This window comes from Rhinoderma darwinii, chromosome 4 (assembly GCF_050947455.1).
Source record: "Rhinoderma darwinii isolate aRhiDar2 chromosome 4, aRhiDar2.hap1, whole genome shotgun sequence".
NCBI classification, from domain to species: domain Eukaryota; kingdom Metazoa; phylum Chordata; class Amphibia; order Anura; family Rhinodermatidae; genus Rhinoderma; species Rhinoderma darwinii.
Window position 1 is genome coordinate 6063505 of NC_134690.1, and position 20493 is coordinate 6083997.

Here is a 20493-nt window from a genome sequence, read left to right on the forward strand (position 1 = left end):
TTATATATGGAGGCAGGAACTATAGTAATGATATATTCAGAATATTCACACCCTGTTATATATGGGGGCAGGTCCTATAGTAATGACATATTCGGAATATTCACACCCTGTTATATATGGGGACAGGTCCTATAGTAATGATATATTCAGAATATTCACACCCTGTTATATATGGAGGTAGGAACTATAGTAATGATATATTCAGAATATTCACACCCTGTTATATATGGGGGCAGGTCCTATAGTAGTGATATATTCAGAATATTCACACCCTGTTATATATGGGGGCAGGTCCTATAGTAATTATATATCCAGAATATTCACACCCTGTTATATATGGGGGAAGGTCCTATAGTAGTGATATATTCAGAATATTCACACCCTGTTATATATGGGGCAGGTCCTATAGTAGTGATATATTTAGAATATTCACACCCTGTTATATATGGTGGCAGGTCCTATAGTAATGATATATTCAGAATATTCACACCCTGTTATATATGGTGGCAGGTCCTATAGTAATGATATATTCAGAATATTCACACCCTGTTATATATGGTGGCAGGTCCTATAGTAATGATATATCCAGAATATTCACACCCTGTTATATATGGTGGCAGGTCCTATAGTAATGATATATTCAGAATATTCACACCCTGTTATATATGGGGGCAGGTCCTATAGTAGTGATATATTCAGAATATTCACACCCTGTTATATATGGTGGAGGTCCTATAGTAATGATATATTCAGAATATTCACACCCTGTTATATATGGGGCAGGTCCTATAGTAATGATATATTCAGAATATTCACACCCTGTTATATATGGGGGAGGTCCTATAGTAATGATATATTCAGAACATTCACACCCTGTTATATATGGTGGAGGTCCTATAGTAATGATATATCCAGAATATTCACACCCTGTTATATATGGGGCAGGTCCTATAGTAGTGATATATTTAGAATATTCACACCCTGTTATATATGGTGGCAGGTCCTATAGTAATGATATATCCAGAATATTCACACCCTGTTATATATGGTGGCAGGTCCTATAGTAGTGATATATTCAGAATATTCACACCCTGTTATATGTGGGGGCAGGTCCTATAGTAGTGATATATTCAGAATATTCACACCCTGTTATATATGGTGGCAGGTCCTATAGTAGTGATATATTCAGAATATTCACACCCTGTTATATATGGTGGCAGGTCCTATAGTAGTGATATATCCAGAATATTCACACCCTGTTATATATGGGGGCAGGTCCTATAGTAATGATATATTCAGAATATTCACACCCTGTTATATATGGAGGCAGGTCCTATAGTAATGATATATTCAGAATATTCACACCCTGTTATATATGGGGGCAGGTCCTATAGTAGTGATATATTCAGAATATTCACACCCTGTTATATATGGGGGCAGGTCCTATAGTAATGATATATTCAGAATATTCACACCCTGTTATATATGGAGGCAGGTCCTATAGTAATGATATATTCAGAATATTCACACCCTGTTATATATATTTATTATTTATATATCCATATTTGCACCATCGATATCCTGCTTGCACACATCACGGACTCATACAGGCAGCTATGTACCTTTTAGTTGGCGTCAGGGCACCGGATGAGATGTGAGTGACCATAGCATCATTCATGTTGGATAAAGGGCGAGCCGAACTGAATAGGACAAAAATAAAATAAAATTTAATGAACAAAACAAACACAAATATAAAAACACAGCGTTCAGCCAGAATCCAGTACAATTGTACCACATCACCACGGCTACCGGCAGATCCCACGCAACGGCGTCACGCGATCACGTCACCCCAAAGCGAGAGATCTAAATTATACCCAAGTAAAAGAAAGCACCAGCCACTAAAGGCGGCCATGAGAGTGCCCGAAATATAGATCTGCATCATGTCAAGCAAAACCCCTGTGGCAGTCTTTACTGCAGTTCTGGCGTTCCATCATGAACCAGGTGGCTCAGGATGAACAGAAGTATAAGTCTCACCCGGAATTGTGGGAGGAAACAACTAAATATAAATGATATAAACATTGTAGAAAGGAGACGTACAAATCCCCTCTTCTTTATTTCTGTCCCCACGATGTCTATTTCTTTAAGTCTTGCCGGCCCTGGGGAGGGGCTTAGTAGTCACATGATTATGGACAGGCAGGAAAACTATATAAGGGGGTGGAGTCTTTTTCTGTTGCGGGAAAAAATGTGTCATGGAGATAATAGTTAAGAGCTGCTACAATGTAGAAACCATACTGTGACCCGGAACACAGTCTTCACAATGTAAAGGGAGAGTACAGACCGGAGTACATTAATGGAGGTCTACCCGCAATCCTGTGCCAGCAGTGCCCCGGGTGTAATACAATGTGATGAGACACATCCTGCTCGTCCTGGCACCGTCCTGGCGTTAGAAGTCGTATCACAGTAATACGCTGTTCTCCACTTCTCACGCAGCACGGGGAATGTTATAATCTCCAGGCCCCCACCCGGTCCTGCTCTCATACGTCCAGCCGAGGGAGCAACAAGTACCGAGCGGATAATGCTGAACCCTGGAGATGTCATCATGTTACGCGGCCGCCGCCATGATCTGTGTGCAGACGTGTCCTCCTGTCGCGAGCCGAGACCCATCATCCTCGGATGATGAGGCGCGTCAGCCGGCAGAGATTTATTCATTATCAGAATGCTTTTTGCTCAACGGAGCGTGAGGAAACAATGGAGTAGAATGGGGCCTAAACGCGTTGTTCAAAATTTATCGCAGAAATTACCTCCGTTCTTCGTTTTGAACAGAACGTCGTTTGTATCCGGCACCATGGATGAAGATCCTCGCTAGGTTTACCGTTGTGCTATTGTACGTCACAGCGCCCCGATATACGAACGCGCGCCGTATTTATCAACAGAATGAGCAGTTATGCTTCCGACGCACTGTAAGGCTCTATTCACACTGCATGTTTGTTGTATATACTGAATCTCCCGATGCAGACGCCAAACGTACGGGATGAATATTTGCATGCGTTGCCCATTGACTCCAGTTGTAAAAAGACGCACATCCTGCAGAACATATATTTTTGTGGCATACCTCTGTGTTTAAATACAGTATACCGACCACATGTATGGAAAAGGACACGTCGGAAGCATTTTCTGGAGTATGTGACGGTCATGCAGTGTGAACACTGCCTTAGTCTGGGTCTAATCGGCAACATGTGACAGCAATGCCCGTTGCAATAGGGTCACGACTCAAGTAGGACAACTTTTATATGGTTCAGTTTTTGTTTCTTAAAAAAAAACACGGTGATTTGTGGTAAAAGTGCATCAATCGTAGCACGGCCACTACGTGTGGTCTCACCCGAAGGCCGATTGCACACGAGTGAAATATGGGTTTATTTTTGTGCCCGTATTACGACTGCGGCACCCTGGTCGACCATTGCACCCCATCTAACAGCATCACTGGTTACTTCAGGACAACAGACCCGCAGCTGGCGGGAGATCAGTGGCCTTAATTCGCTGGTCTGAATCCAGCCTAACTCTTCCATCTATTCAGTCTTGAAACCTTTTTGTTGGTTTTCCAACGAGCGTCAATGATTTCACACAAACCACTACCCAACCACGCCATAGCTACTGCACAAACTTCTCTCATCTAAAATGGCCAATGAGGGTAGTCTTCGGGAAAAAGTCCTCCTAAATCTGGCCATACACATAAGAGAAAAGTCAGCCGAAATGGCCGATCTTCGCCATTTCGGTCGACCTCCATTTGTAAAATTAAAATGAGCGATCTCCGCAGCGGCTGACGGCAGACTACTGTTTGCCGAAAACGTGGTCTGCCAGATTGGAAAATGTAGACTGTGGCCACCAAAATTCCTGGTGTATAGCATACCAGCCGTATTCCACCGATCATTTGCGATTGTGCAAAAGAGAGTCAATTTTTTACCCCAATTTTTTTTTCGGACCCGGTTGGATCACTCATATGAACGATCCCATGGACGATTTATCGGACACATTGCGGTCGATCACTATCTTAGACCCCATGCACACGACCGTAGATTTCCGCAATGACGGAACCATTTATTTCTATTGACCACTGACACCTTCCCATACATTTACGAGAAGGTGCCCGGGCCGTAGAAAGCCCCCCGAAAAGATAGGACATGTCCTATCTTTTGCTTTTTACAGACCGTGCTCCCACACTTTATATGGGAGCACGGGCTGAAAAAGTGTGTGGCTGTCCGCGGCCGGCTGTGCCCGTAATCACGGCCGTGTGGTGTCTGGCCAGCTAAAGAACCAAGCAAGTCCTGGACTTCAGTTGTTTGAATCCTTACTTCCAGAAAGCTCAATCCATGGGTGAGGTGGATCTAAACATGAGATCATTGGAAGCAGCGGAAGTCAGGAGGTCCATCACTGCAGCAATGGAAACCTCTTGACACCAGGTCTACAAGCGTGGGTCCAGCAGGTTGGAGGATCATGGCAGGTTTGTGGGGGATGTAAAACATCTGGATGAGGCGATTTGTCTATATTTGAAGGCATCAAATAGATGTTATTACATCATGTAATGGAGACGTTTGATAACAACCCGAGAAACTGCCGGGAAAATGAAGACGCACTTATCAAACCAAGAAGCTCCTCAGAACAGTAAACGGCCACCCCGGAGCAGAGACCTCAACATCACTGATCGTCTGGATGGTGAGAAGCAGAAAACGCTCCATAAGTTCTGAGACTCCACCCTACAAGTGTTTACGAGAAGCAGAAGAAATATCCTTGAAGAACGGAAGGGGCAATAAAAGGAAAGGGTGGTGAGGAGCGATACGGAAAAGAAGCTCCACTTCGGGCCCGAATTCCCTGACCACAATAAGTCCCGGGATCCTCCACGTACTCAAAATAAACATTCGCATCTAGAAATGATGGATTCCCCTATTAACTCTGAGTAGAATCCTGCGTCCGGTCACCTCGGAATCATGAGGAGATGAGGGGACAGTAATGATGGTGACACAGAAGCTACGATATGATGTGACTTGTAACCACAGGACCTCACCCCGGCAAATGTGAGAAGATGGGGGGCACTTGTTTACTCGGGTACACAAACCCCCCCCCCCCATGCATGAAGTAAGACGGTGCACAGCACATAGTCCTGGGGATATACAGGGTTAATGACAGGAGGAACATGAAGAGGCACGCGTACAAATAACACGACATTCAGGGAGCACATACAAGCAGCACACAAAGTGGTCATCCCGGAGAAGCACAGACCTTGCAGCAGTGAGGAGACGTCGCTCGCCTGCTGTCAGCATCCTATAATACACTACCCGGTGCTGCGTCTCCAAGGAAACCACCGCTCATGTGACCACGGCGCCTCCATCAGAGCAGGAAGAACAGGTGCGGCTCCGAGGAACGAGGCGGAGAGAAAATCTCCATCACATATAGACTGACTGCAGAGCCCAGCTCCCTCCACCATGTATATACAGAGCCGTGCCCAGCTCCCTGCACCATGTATATCCATCTATATACAGAGCCGCGCCCAGCTCCCTCCACCATGTATATCCATCTATATACAGAGCCGCGCCCAGCTCCCTCCACCATGTATATACAGAGCCGCGCCCAGCTCCCTCCACCATGTATATACATCTATATACAGAGCCGCGCCCAGCTCCCTCCACCATGTATATCCATCTATATACAGAGCCGTGCCCAGCTCCCTCCACCATGTATATCCACCTATATAGAGCCGCGCCCAGCTCCCTCCACCATGTATATACAGAGCCGCGCCCAGCTCCCTCCACCGTGTATGTCCATCTATATACAGAGCCGTACTCAGCTCCCTCCACCATGTATATCCATCTATATACAGAGCCGTGCCCAGCTCCCTCCACCATGTATATACAGAGCCGCGCCCAGCTCCCTCCACCATGTATATACAGAGCCGCGCCCAGCTCCCTCCACCGTGTATGTCCATCTATATACAGAGCCGTACTCAGCTCCCTCCACCATGTATATCCATCTATATACAGAGCCGTACTCAGCTCCCTCCACCGTGTATGTCCATCTATATACAGAGCCGTACCCAGCTCCCTCCATCATGTATATCCATCTATATAGTGCCGTGCCAAGCTCCCTCCACCATGTATATCCATCTATATACAGAGCCGCTCCCAGCTCCCTCCACCATGTATATCCATCTATATACAGAGCTGTGCCCTGCTCCCTCCACCATGTATGTCCATATATATACAGAGCCGCGCCCAGCTCCCTCCACCATGTATATCCATCTATATACAGAGCCGCGCCCAGCTCCCTCCACCATGTATGTCCATCTATATACAGAGCAGCGCCCAGCTCCCTCCACCATGTATATCCATCTATATACAGAGCCGTGCTCAGCTCCCTCCACCATGTATGTCCATCTATATACAGAGCCGTGTCCAGCACCCTCCACCATGTATGTCCATCTATATACAGATCCGCGCTCAGCTCCCTCCACCATGTATGTCCATCTATATACAGATCCGAGCCCAGCTCCCTCCACCATGTATGTCCATCTATATACAGATCCGCGCCCAGCTCCCTCCACCATGTATGTCCATCTATATACAGATCCGCGCCCAGCTCCCTCCATCATGTATGTCCATCTATATACAGAGCCGTGCTCAGCTCCCTCCACCATTTATATCTATGTAAAGGATCTGCCAGGCACAGCTTCGGGGTTAACTCCCTTAATTAATCAGTCAGCACCTGAATCTACATCCCTGAGACTGACTCCAGCTTCCACCACTCAGGCTGGCAGGCTTAGGAGTGGGAGAGCCTATCGCAGCCTGGCCAGACTCAGCTAGCTCCCGCCCTCTGTCTATTTATACCTGCATTTCCTGTTCCTCCTTGCTTGTTATTCTTTTACGTGTGGTTTCCTGGCCCAGCTACAGCTCCTTCTATTTTGTTCCTGCTCCATACAGACCCTGGCTTACTGACTACTCTTCTGCTCTTCGTTTGGTACCTCGCACACTCCTGGCTTGACTCGGCTCGTTCACCACTCTGGTTGCTCACGGTGTTGCCGTGGGCAACTGCCCCTTTCCCTTGCTTGTATTCCCTTGTATGTTTGTTGTGTTTGTCGTGCACTTACTGAGTGTAGGGACCGCCGCCCAGTTGTACCCTGTCGCCTAGGGCGGGTCGTTGCAAGTAGGCAGGAAGTGGTGCGTAGCTTCTCGCTGGAATGACCCTGCCTTAAGGTGCCAGTTTAGGTTGGGTCTGTCGAATGCCCTGAAAGACCTGCTAGTTAGCTATCCCTCTTCTGACTCCCTAGACCAGGCTATGGCTTTAGCGGTACGACTTGACCGACGTCTCAGGGAACGACAACATGAACGTTTATGTGTTTTCTCCTCCGACTCCCCCATGATGCCTCCCGAAGTTCCGTTGCTTCGTTCCTCCAGGAAAGACTCAGAGATACCTATGCAACTCGGGGCCTCCGTGTCCCCCCAACAACATAGAGAATTCCGCAGGAAGAATGGTCTCTGCTTCTACTGTGGGGATGACAAGCATCAAGTGAACAACTGTCCTAAGCGTAAGAATGCAGCCAGAGAACTTCCGCGCCTAAGTGATCATCGGGGAGGTCACTTGGGCGCACAGGTATTTCCAGTAAATAGGAAACGTACTAAGATCTTGCTTCCCTTTCAGGTCTCTTTTGGTGGTAGGTCTGCTACCGGCAGTGCCTTCGTGGATTCAGGGTCCTCTACTAATATTATGTCTGTGGAATTTGCTATGTCTCTTGCTATGCCTCTGATTGATTTGCCTAAACTTGTCCCGGTAGTGGGTATCGACTCCACTCCTCTTGCTAATGGTTATTTTACACAGCATACCCCTGTTTTTGAACTCCTTGTTGGCTCCATGCATTTGGAGCAATGCTCTGTACTGTTGATGCAGGGATTATCGTACGATTTGGTTCTAGGCCTTCCCTGGTTGCAGTTGCATAATCCCACATTTGACTGGAATACTGGGGCGCTAACCAAATGGGGTAATGAATGTTGTACGTCATGTTTTTCTGTTAATTCTATTTCTCCCCCTGAGGAGGCGAATACGCTACCCGAGTTTGTTCAGGACTTCGCTGATGTTATCTCTAGGGAGGCCTCCGAAGTGTTACCTCCTCATAGAGAATACGATTGCGCTATCGAATTGGTACCAGGAGCTAAGCTTCCTAAGGGTAGGATATTTAATCTTTCTTGTCCCGAACGTGAAGCCATGAGAGAGTATATCCAGGAATCCCTGGCCAAGGGTTACATTCGTCCCTCTTCTTCTCCGGTAGGTGCTGGCTTCTTCTTCGTGGGGAAGAAGGATGGTGGTCTTAGGCCATGCATTGACTACCGTAGCCTGAATAAGGTCACGGTAAAGAACCAGTATCCACTTCCTTTGATTCCTGATCTCTTTAATCAGGTTCAGGGGGCCCAATGGTTCTCTAAATTGGATCTACGGGGGGCGTATAACCTTATTCGCATCAAAGAGGGAGATGAGTGGAAGACTGCGTTTAACACGCCCGAAGGCCATTTTGAATACCTCGTCATGCCCTTTGGGTTGTGTAATGCCCCTGCGGTCTTCCAGAATTTCATAAATGAGATTTTGAGAAATTACCTGGGGATATTTCTTGTAGTGTACCTTGATGACATACTGGTGTTTTCCAAGGACTGGTCCTCCCACGTGGAGCATGTCAGGAAGGTGCTCCAGGTCCTTCGGGAAAACAAACTGTTTGCCAAAACCGAAAAATGTGTGTTTGGGGTACAGGAGATACCATTTTTGGGTCAAATCCTCACTCCTCATGAATTCCGCATGGACCCCGCCAAGGTTCAGGCTGTGGCAGAATGGGTCCAACCTGCCTCCCTGAAGGCGTTACAGTGTTTTTTGGGGTTCGCTAATTATTACAGGAGATTTATTGCTAACTTCTCGGTCATCGCTAAGCCTCTTACGGACCTCACTCGCAAAGGTGCTGATCTCCTCCACTGGCCTCCTGATGCTGTCCAGGCTTTTGAGGTCCTTAAGAAGTGCTTTATCTCGGCCCCGGTGCTGGTTCAGCCCAACCAAATGGAGCCATTTATCGTGGAAGTTGACGCATCTGAGGTGGGAGTGGGGGCTGTCTTGTCCCAGGGTACCAGGTCCCTCACCCATCTCCGCCCCTGTGCCTACTTCTCCAGGAAGTTTTCGCCAACTGAGAGTAACTATGATATTGGCAACCGCGAACTCTTAGCCATTAAATGGGCATTTGAAGAGTGGCGCCACTTCCTGGAGGGGGCTAGACACCAGGTAACTGTCCTTACCGACCACAAGAATCTGGTTTTCCTAGAATCTGCCCGGAGGCTAAACCCGAGACAAGCTCGATGGGCGTTATTTTTTACCAGATTCAATTTTTTGGTTACCTATAGGGCTGGGTCTAAAAATATTAAGGCTGATGCACTGTCACGTAGCTTCATGGCCAGCCCTCCTTCGGAGGAAGATCCTGCTTGTATTTTGCCTCCAGGTATAATCATTTCCTCGATCGATTCTGATTTAGTCTCTGAAATTGCTGCTGATCAAGGTTCAGCTCCCGGGAACCTTCCTGAGAACAAGCTGTTTGTTCCCCTGCAATTCCGGCTAAGGGTACTTAGGGAAAATCATGACTCCGCACTATCTGGTCATCCGGGGTACCAAACACCTCATTACCAGAAATTATTGGTGGCCTGGGTTGCCTAAAGACGTTAAGGCCTACGTCGCCGCTTGTGAGGTTTGTGCTAGGTCCAAGACTCCCAGGTCCCGACCAGCGGGCTTACTGCGTTCGTTGCCCATTCCCCAGAGACCTTGGACACATATCTCCATGGATTTTATCACCGATTTGCCTCCATCCCAAGGCAAGTCGGTGGTGTGGGTGGTGGTAGACCGCTTCAGTAAGATGTGCCACATTGTGCCCCTCAAGAAACTACCCAACGCCAAGACGTTGGCTACCTTGTTTGTCAAACACATCCTGCGTCTCCATGGGGTCCCTGTCAATATTGTTTCGGACAGAGGGGTACAATTTGTTTCATTGTTTTGGAGAGCCTTCTGTATGAAGTTGGGGATTGATCTGTCCTTCTCCTCTGCCTTCCATCCTGAAACCAATGGTCAAACGGAGAGGACTAATCAATCTCTAGAACAATACTTAAGGTGTTTTGTCTCTGACTGTCAATATGATTGGGTCTCATTCATTCCCCTCGCCGAATTTTCCCTTAATAACCGGGTCAGTAACTCGTCAGGGGTCTCCCCCTTTTTCTGTAATTTTGGGTTTAATCCACGGTTCTCCTCCGTTTCACCTGGTAGTTCCAACAATCCCGAGGTAGAGGTCGTTCATCGGGAACTGTGCACAGTCTGGGCCCAGGTTCAGAAGAACCTAGAGGCGTCCCAGAGCGTACAAAAAACTCAGGCTGATAGAAAACGTTCTGCTAACCCCTTGTTTATGGTCGGGGATCTGGTGTGGTTGTCGTCTAGGAACTTGCGTCTCAAGGTTCCGTCCAAGAAGTTTGCTCCCCGGTTTATTGGGCCGTATAAGGTCATTGAGGTCCTCAATCCTGTCTCCTTCCGGCTGGAGTTACCCCAGTCTTTTCGTATACACGACGTGTTTCATGCCTCCCTCCTTAAACGCTGCTCCCCGTCCTTGGCTCCCTCGAGGAGACCTCCTGTTCCCGTCCTCACCCCTGAGGGGCTGGAATTCGAGGTGGCCAGGATTGTGGACAGCAAGATGGTCCAAGGCTCCCTCCAGTACCTGGTCCATTGGAGAGGTTACGGGCCCGAGGAGAGGACTTGGGTACCCGCCCGGGATGTTCACGCTGGGGTATTGGTCAGGAGGTTCCACCTGCGTTTCCCCAGTAAGCCAGGTCCACTTAGAAAGGGTCCGGTGGCCCCTCATAAAAGGGGGGGTACTGTAAAGGATCTGCCAGGCACAGCTTCGGGGTTAACTCCCTTAATTAATCAGTCAGCACCTGAATCTACATCCCTGAGACTGACTCCAGCTTCCACCACTCAGGCTGGCAGGCTTAGGAGTGGGAGAGCCTATCGCAGCCTGGCCAGACTCAGCTAGCCCCCGCCCTCTGTCTATTTATACCTGCATTTCCTGTTCCTCCTTGCTTGTTATTCTTTTTCGTGTGCTTTCCTGGCCCAGCTACAGCTCCTATTTTGTTCCTGCTCCATACAGACCCTGGCTTACTGACTACTCTTCTGCTCTTCGTTTGGTACCTCGCACACTCCTGGCTTGACTCGGCTCGTTCACCACTCTGGTTGCTCACGGTGTTGCCGTGGGCAACTGCCCCTTTCCCTTGCTTGTATTCCATTGTATGTTTGTTGTGTTTGTCGTGCACTTACTGAGTGTAGGGACCGCCGCCCAGTTGTACCCCGTCGCCTAGGGCGGGTCATTGCAAGTAGGCAGGGACAGAGTGGCGGGTAGATTAGGGCTCACTTGTCCGTTTCCCTACCCCCCGGTCATTACAATCTATCTATATACAGAGCCGCGCCCAGCTCCCTCCACCATGTATGTCCATCTATATACAGAGCCGTGCCCAGCTCCCTCCACCATGTATGTCCATCTATATACGAAGCCGCGCCCAGCTCCCTCCACCATGTATGTCCATCTATATACAGAGCCGCGCCCAGCTCCCTCCACCATGTATGTCCATCTATACACAGAGCCGAGCCCAGCTCCCTCCACCATGTATGTCCATCTATACACAGAGCCGCGCCCAGCTCCCTCCACCATAAATGTCCATCTATACACAGAGCCGTGTCCAGCTCCCTCCACCATGTATATCCATCTATATACAGAGCCGCGCCCAGCTCCCTCCATCATGTATGTCCATCTATATACAGAGCCGTACTCAGCTCCCTCCACCATGTATATCCATCTATATACAGAGCCGCGCCCAGCTCCCTCCACCATGTATGTCCATCTATATACAGAGCCGTGCCCAGCTCCCTCCACCATGTATGTCCATCTATATAGAGCCGTGCCCAGCTCCCTCCACCATGTATGTCCATCTATATACGAAGCCGCGCCCACCTCCCTTCATGTATGTCCATCTATATACAGAGTCGCGCCCAGCTCCCTCCACCATGTATGTCCATCTATATACAGAGCCGTGCCCAGCTCTCTCCATCATATATGTCCATCTATATACAGAGCCGTGCCCAGCTCCCTCCACCATGTATATCCATCTATATACAGAGCCGTGCCCAGCTCCCTCCACCATGTATGTCCATCTATATACGAAGCTGCGCCCAGCTCCCTCCACCATGTATATCCATCTATATACAGACCCGTGCCCAGCTCCCTCCATCATGTATGTCCATCTATATACAGAGCCGTGCCCAGCTCCCTCCATCATATATGTCCATCTATATACAGAGCCCCGCCCAGCTCCCTCCATCAGGTACGTCCATCTATATACAGTGCCGTTCCCTGCTCCCTCCATCATATATGTCCATCTAAATACAGAGCCGCGCCCAGCTCCCTCCACCATGTATGTCCATCTATATACAGAGCTGTACCCAGCTCCCTCCACCATGTATGTCGATCTATATACAGAGCTGTACCCAGCTCCCTCCATCATGTATGTCCATCTATATACAGAGCTGTACCCAGCTCCCTCCACCATGTATGTCCATCTATATACAGAGCTGTACCCAGCTCCCTCCATCATGTATGTCCATCTATATACAGAGCTGTACCCAGCTCCCTCCACCATGTATGTCCATCTATATACAGAGTCGCGCCCAGCTCCCTCCACCATGTATATCCATCTATATACAGAGCCGTGCCCAGCTCCCTCCACCATGTATGTCCATCTATATACGAAGCTGCGCCCAGCTCCCTCCACCATGTATATCCATCTATATACAGACCCGTGCCCAGCTCCCTCCATCATGTATGTCCATCTATATACAGAGCCGTGCCCAGCTCCCTCCATCATATATGTCCATCTATATACAGAGCCCCGCCCAGCTCCCTCCATCAGGTACGTCCATCTATATACAGTGCCGTTCCCTGCTCCCTCCATCATATATGTCCATCTAAATACAGAGCCGCGCCCAGCTCCCTCCACCATGTATGTCCATCTATATACAGAGCTGTACCCAGCTCCCTCCACCATGTATGTCCATCTATATACAGAGCTGTACCCAGCTCCCTCCATCATGTATGTCCATCTATATACAGAGCTGTGCCGGATCTCTCCACATGTATGTCCATCTATATACAGAGCCGTGCCCAGCTCCCTCCATCATGTATGTCCATCTATATACAGAGCTGTACCCAGCTCCCTCCATCATGTATGTCCATCTATATACAGAGTCGCGCCCAGCTCCCTCCACCATGTATGTCCATCTATATACAGAGCTGTACCCAGCTCCCTCCACCATGTATGTCCATCTATATACAGAGCTGTACCCAGCTCCCTCCACCATGTATATCCATCTATATACAGAGCCACGCCCAGCTCCCTCCACCATGTATATCCATCTATATACAGAGCTGTACCCAGCTCCCTCCATCATGTATGTCCATCTATATACAGAGCCGTGCTCAGCTCCCTCCACCATGTATATCCATCTATATACAGAGCCGCGCCCAGCTCCCTCCACCATGTATATCCATCTATATACAGAGCTGTACCCAGCTCCCTCCATCATGTATGTCCATCTATATACAGAGCTGTGCCCGGATCTCTCCACCATGTATGTCCATCTATATACAGAGCGGAGGGGGGCTATTAGTAGCACAGAGACAGCTGAGGGGCCTCATTATAAGCAAAGATACAGCAGAGGGGCCCCCTCAGGAGCACAGAGACAGCGGGAGGCATCATGAGTATTTTAGAAAAGTGTTGTGAGCTGAGGAAGCGGCCCAAAAGTCGCAATATTTGAAAACTGGTGTAGGAAATGTTGATAAATTCCCATTCTATCCCTAACACAACACCAGCAAAACACTAGGAATTAGAGGAAAATTAGAACAAAACTAAACCGATTCAAAAACCTAAAACAAAACAAGAAAATAGGACAATTGAGACAGGATGAAACTGAACAACTAAACAAGACCAAACACTAAAGCAAACACGGACTGAGGAAATACAAGGCAGAGCTGGAAATAAACAACACTAGACTGGTAACACACTATCGTGTACTAAAAACAGAGAATCACAAAGCAGACACACGTCATACCCAAACCGACACCATAACCATAACCAAACCAAACCAAACCGACACCATAATGCTGAGGCCAGGGATCACACCGTGCGTATTTCTTCTGTTTTTAACATGCGTTTTTTTGTTTTGGTTGATGAGAAAAGTAGGAAACAAAAAAAATAAAACGAAATAAAAACACAACCAAAGCTCACAGTCTGAAGAGAGGCAGACCAAACAGGTTGCTCTCTCTCCAACAAGCCTCAGTGTCTCCCATCAGTGAGGTCACCTGACCTGCAATCATGAATCCGCTGTGCAGCAACTTGACCCGCTGCTGATTCATAGCCAGAATATGACGATCCTGCAGGAACAGACCTGCTGCTCATAACACCAAAACAACATGCGGGAAAGGGGCTACTAGAATATGTCGTGCTCAGTACAATTCCTTTAACTCGGCATCCAGTAGACTGGTCATTCTGGTAATGCGGCATTTCATGGAAGTGGTTTATAATCTGTATTTCGGAAAAGACATTAGATTCCAGAGATTGACTGATCATGATCGGTGAACTGTGATCGCGCTGGGACTAGTATTCTTATCACTGCAGAGTGCGGAGGAACATGCCCAGCCTGTGCCTGCAGCCGGAATACCAGGCACCGGGTGAGATGGATCTATACGGTTTAGTTCAGACCTATGTTAATCAGAAGGGGGGGGGGGGGGGGGGGGGTGGCATCTTATTACACGCCGATGCCAGTCATGAAGGTAGCAGTGCCAGCTTTACAGTAAGCCTGACATTAAACAGAGTCTTTACGCCAACCACACCGATCAAATCACCACAATAATAAATGAGACGTCGCAGAGAACTCCGGAACTTCAAGGGGAAATAATCTCCCCACGAAATACAGCTGAGACCCCGTTACAATGTAACATGTGTGACATCTATATCTTCAGGGAGCCACAGCGGACATGGTGCTGCAATCTATGAGTAATGCCGGCATTCCCCTCTTACCAGCGGCCGCAACCACAAGACTGTGTCGCTTCACCGACGTCCCCCTTCCCAGGGACGCCACCACCCTGTTTTCTCTGCTTTCTCTCCCCAGCTCACTTATAGGGTGCGCGCGCTCGTACCAAGCCTTAAATGGCCAGCGCGCGCACCAGTAAATTTATCCCCAAACTATCCCTGAGCACCCAGACTTTTAAAAGGAATCCGCTCCTTTCCTCAGTGCCTGAGCAATGTTGGTCATGAAAATGGTTCCCTGGCTGTATCCTGTATCTGAGTCCAGTATCCGAGACAAGTTCTGATAGTCCGGCACCAGCTTGCTTCTGATTATCCGGCACAAGCCAGCCATCCAGGTACTCTCGCCATAGTGACTGTCATTGACATTTTTTTTGACCAGCTGCAGCTCCGCTACGGTGGAGCACCCCACTGGGTCCACATATGCCTAAGCCGTGACACTATGCCAAGCCCGACTCTATCAATGGGGCATGTCAGGAGATATATTGCCCATAGGGGCCGTCACCCAAATTTCTGACTGGTAGTAAAAAAAACAACATTATAAGGGCCTGTTCACATCTGAGATAGGGGCCTCCGTCACAAATCCGTCGGACATTACCAGTAACAATAGCGCATTATATACATTACACCAGACGCCCCTCCTCCTGTACATTATATACATTACACCAGACGCTCCTCCTCCCGTACATTATACACATTACACCAGACGCTCCTCCTCCTGTACATTATATACATTACACCAGACGCTCCTCCTCCTGTACATTATATACATTACACCAGACGCTCCTCCTCCCGTACATTATACACATTACACCAGACGCTCCTCCTCCTGTACATTATATACATTACACCAGACGCTCCTCCTCCTGTACATTATACACATTACACCAGACGCTCCTCCTCCTGTACATTATATACATTACACCAGACGCTCCTCCTCCTGTACATTATACACATTACACCAGACGCCCCTCCTCCTGTACATTATATACATTACACCAGACGCTCCTCCTCCTGTACATTATATACATTACACCAGACGCTCCTCCTCCTGTACATTATACACATTACACCAGACGCTCCTCCTCCTGTACATTATATACATTACACCAGACGCTCCTCCTCCCGTACATTATATACATTACACCAGACGCTTCTCCTCCTGTACATTATATACATTACACCAGACGCTCCTCCTCCTGTACATTATATACATTACACCAGACGCTTCTCCTCCTGTACATTATACACATTACACCAGACGCTCCTCCTCCTGTACATTATACACATTACACCAGACGCTCCTCCTCCTGTACATTATATACATTACACCAGACGCTTCTCCTCCTGTACATTATATACATTACACCAGACGCTCCTCCTCCCGTACATTATACACATTACACCAGACGCTCCTCCTCCTGTACATTATACACATTACACCAGACGCTCCTCCTCCCGTACATTATACACATTACACCAGACGCCCCTCCTCCTGTACATTATATACATTACACCAGACGCTCCTCCTCCTGTACATTATATACATTACACCAGACGCTTCTCCTCCTGTACATTATATACATTACACCAGACGCTCCTCCTCCTGTACATTATATACATTACACCAGACGCTCCTCCTCCTGTACATTATACACATTACACCAGACGCCCCTCCTCCTGTACATTATATACATTACACCAGACGCTCCTCCTCCTGTACATTATATACATTACACCAGACGCTCCTCCTCCTGTACATTATACACATTACACCAGACGCTCCTCCTCCTGTACATTATATACATTACACCAGACGCTCCTCCTCCCGTACATTATATACATTACACCAGACGCTTCTCCTCCTGTACATTATATACATTACACCAGACGCTCCTCCTCCTGTACATTATATACATTACACCAGACGCTTCTCCTCCTGTACATTATACACATTACACCAGACGCTCCTCCTCCTGTACATTATACACATTACACCAGACGCTCCTCCTCCTGTACATTATATACATTACACCAGACGCTTCTCCTCCTGTACATTATATACATTACACCAGACGCTCCTCCTCCCGTACATTATACACATTACACCAGACGCTCCTCCTCCTGTACATTATACACATTACACCAGACGCTCCTCCTCCCGTACATTATACACATTACACCAGACGCCCCTCCTCCTGTACATTATATACATTACACCAGACGCTCCTCCTCCTGTACATTATATACATTACACCAGACGCTCCTCCTCCCGTACATTATATACATTACACCAGACGCTCCTCCTCCTGTACATTATACACATTACACCAGACGCTCCTCCTCCTGTACATTATATACATTACACCAGACGCTCCTCCTCCTGTACATTATATACATTACACCAGACGCTCCTCCTCCTGTACATTATATACATTACACCAGACGCTCCTCCTCCTGTACATTATATACATTACACCAGACGCTCCTCCTCCCGTACATTATATACATTACACCAGACGCTCCTCCTCCTGTACATTATACACATTACACCAGACGCTCCTCCTCCCGTACATTATATACATTACACCAGACGCTCCTCCTCCTGTACATTATACACATTACACCAGACGCTCCTCCTCCTGTACATTATACACATTACACCAGACGCTCCTCCTCCTGTACATTATACACATTACACCAGACGCTCCTCCTCCTGTACATTATATACATTACACCAGACGCTCCTCCTCCTGTACATTATATACATTACACCAGACGCTCCTCCTCCTGTACATTATACACATTACACCAGACGCTCCTCCTCCTGTACATTATATACATTACACCAGACGCCCCTCCTCCTGTACATTATACACATTACACCAGACGCTCCTCCTCCTGTACATTATATACATTACACCAGACGCTCCTCCTCCCGTACATTATACACATTACACCAGACGCTCCTCCTCCTCCTGTACATTATACACATTACACCAGACGCCCCTCCTCCCGTACATTATATACATTACACCAGACGCTCCTCCTCCTGTACATTATACACATTACACCAGACGCTCCTCCTCCTGTACATTATACACATTACACCAGACGCTCCTCCTCCTGTACATTATACACATTACGCCAGACGCTTCTCCTCCTGTACATTATACACATTACGCCAGACGCTCCTCCTCCTGTACATTATACACATTACACCAGACGCTCCTCCTCCTGTACATTATATACATTACACCAGACGCTCCTCCTCCTGTACATTATATACATTACACCAGACGCTCCTCCTCCTGTACATTATACACATTACGCCAGACGCTCCTCCTCCTGTACATTATATACATTACGCCAGACGCTCCTCCTCCTGTACATTATACACATTACGCCAGACGCTCCTCCTGTACATTATACACATTATACCAGACGCTCCTCCTCCCGTACATTATACACATTACACCAGACGCTCCTCCTCCCGTACATTATATACATTACGCCAGACGCTCCTCCTCCCGTACATTATACACATTACGCCAGACGCTCCTCCTGTACATTATACACATTACGCCAGACGCTCCTCCTCCCGTACATTATACACATTACGCCAGACGCTCCTCCTCCCGTACATTATACACATTACACCAGACGCTCCTCCTCCTGTACATTATACACATTACACCAGACGCTCCTCCTCCTGTACATTATACACATTACACCAGACGCTCCTCCTCCTGTACATTATACACATTACGCCAGACGCTCCTCCTCCTGTACATTATACACATTACGCCAGACGCTTCTCCTCCTGTACATTATACACATTACGCCAGACGCTCCTCCTCCTGTACATTATATACATTACGCCAGACGCTCCTCCTCCTGTACATTATATACATTACGCCAGACGCTCCTCCTCCTGTACATTATACACATTACGCCAGACGCTCCTCCTCCCGTACATTATACACATTACGCCAGACGCTCCTCCTCCCGTACATTATACACATTACGCCAGACGCTCCTCCTCCCGTACATTATATACATTACACCAGACGCTCCTCCTCCTGTACATTATATACATTACACCAGACGCTCCTCCTCCTGTACATTATACACATTACACCAGACGCTCCTCCTCCTGTACATTATATACATTACACCAGACGCTCCTCCTCCTGTACATTATACACATTACACCAGACGCTCCTCCTCCTGTACATTATATACATTACACCAGACGCTCCTCCTCCTGTACATTATATACATTACGCCAGACGCTCCTCCTCCCGTACATTATATACATTACGCCAGAAGCTCCTCCTCCCGTACATTATACACATTACACCAGACGCTCCTCCTCCCGTACATTATACACATTACACCAGACGCTCCTCCTCCTGTACATTATACACATTACACCAGACGCTCCTCCTCCTGTACATTATACACATTACACCAGACGCTCCTCCTCCTGTACATTATATACATTACACCAGACGATCCTCCTCCTGTACATTATACACATTACACCAGACGCTCCTCCTCCTGTACATTATATACATTACACCAGACGCTCCTCCTCCCGTACATTATATACATTACACCAGACGCTCCTCCTCCCGTACATTATATACATTACACCAGACGCTCCTCCTCCTGTACATTATATACATTACACCAGACGCTCCTCCTCCTGTACATTATATACATTACACCAGACGCCCCTCCTCCTGTACATTATATACATTACACCAGACGCTCCTCCTCCCGTACATTATACACATTACACCAGACGCTCCTCCTCCTGTACATTATATACATTACACCAGACGCCCCTCCTCCTGTACATTATACACATTACACCAGACGCTCCTCCTCCTGTACATTATACACATTACACCAGACGCTCCTCCTCCCGTACATTATATACATTACACCAGACGCTCCTCCTCCTGTACATTATATACATTACACCAGACGCTCCACCTCCTGTACATTATACACATTACACCAGACGCTCCTCCTCCTGTACATTATATACATTACACCAGACGCTCCTCCTCCTGTACATTATATACATTACACCAGACGCTCCTCCTCCTGTACATTATACACATTACACCAGACGCTCCTCCTCCTGTACATTATATACATTACACCAGACGCTCCTCCTCCCGTACATTATACACATTACACCAGACGCTCCTCCTCCCGTACATTATACACATTACACCAGACGCTCCTCCTCCCGTACATTATATACATTACACCAGACGCTCCTCCTCCCGTACAT

The 20493-nt window shown here is 47.7% G+C and overlaps 1 protein-coding gene across 6 annotated transcripts in view; it reads right to left on the minus strand.

The window, feature by feature from the left end:
* Positions 1 to 20493, minus strand: part of LOC142759001 (dystrobrevin beta-like) — a 180954-nt gene that overhangs the window by 74927 nt on the left and 85534 nt on the right. For all 6 annotated transcript variants that reach the window (XR_012883039.1, XR_012883037.1, XR_012883036.1 and 3 more), the window contains one exon: positions 1623 to 1700. Coding sequence is in view for 1 of the 6 variants with exons in the window: in XM_075860782.1 (XP_075716897.1) it covers positions 1623 to 1700 (78 nt within the window). In the remaining 5 variants the exon portion in view is untranslated. The remainder of the gene's footprint in view (positions 1 to 1622; positions 1701 to 20493) is intronic.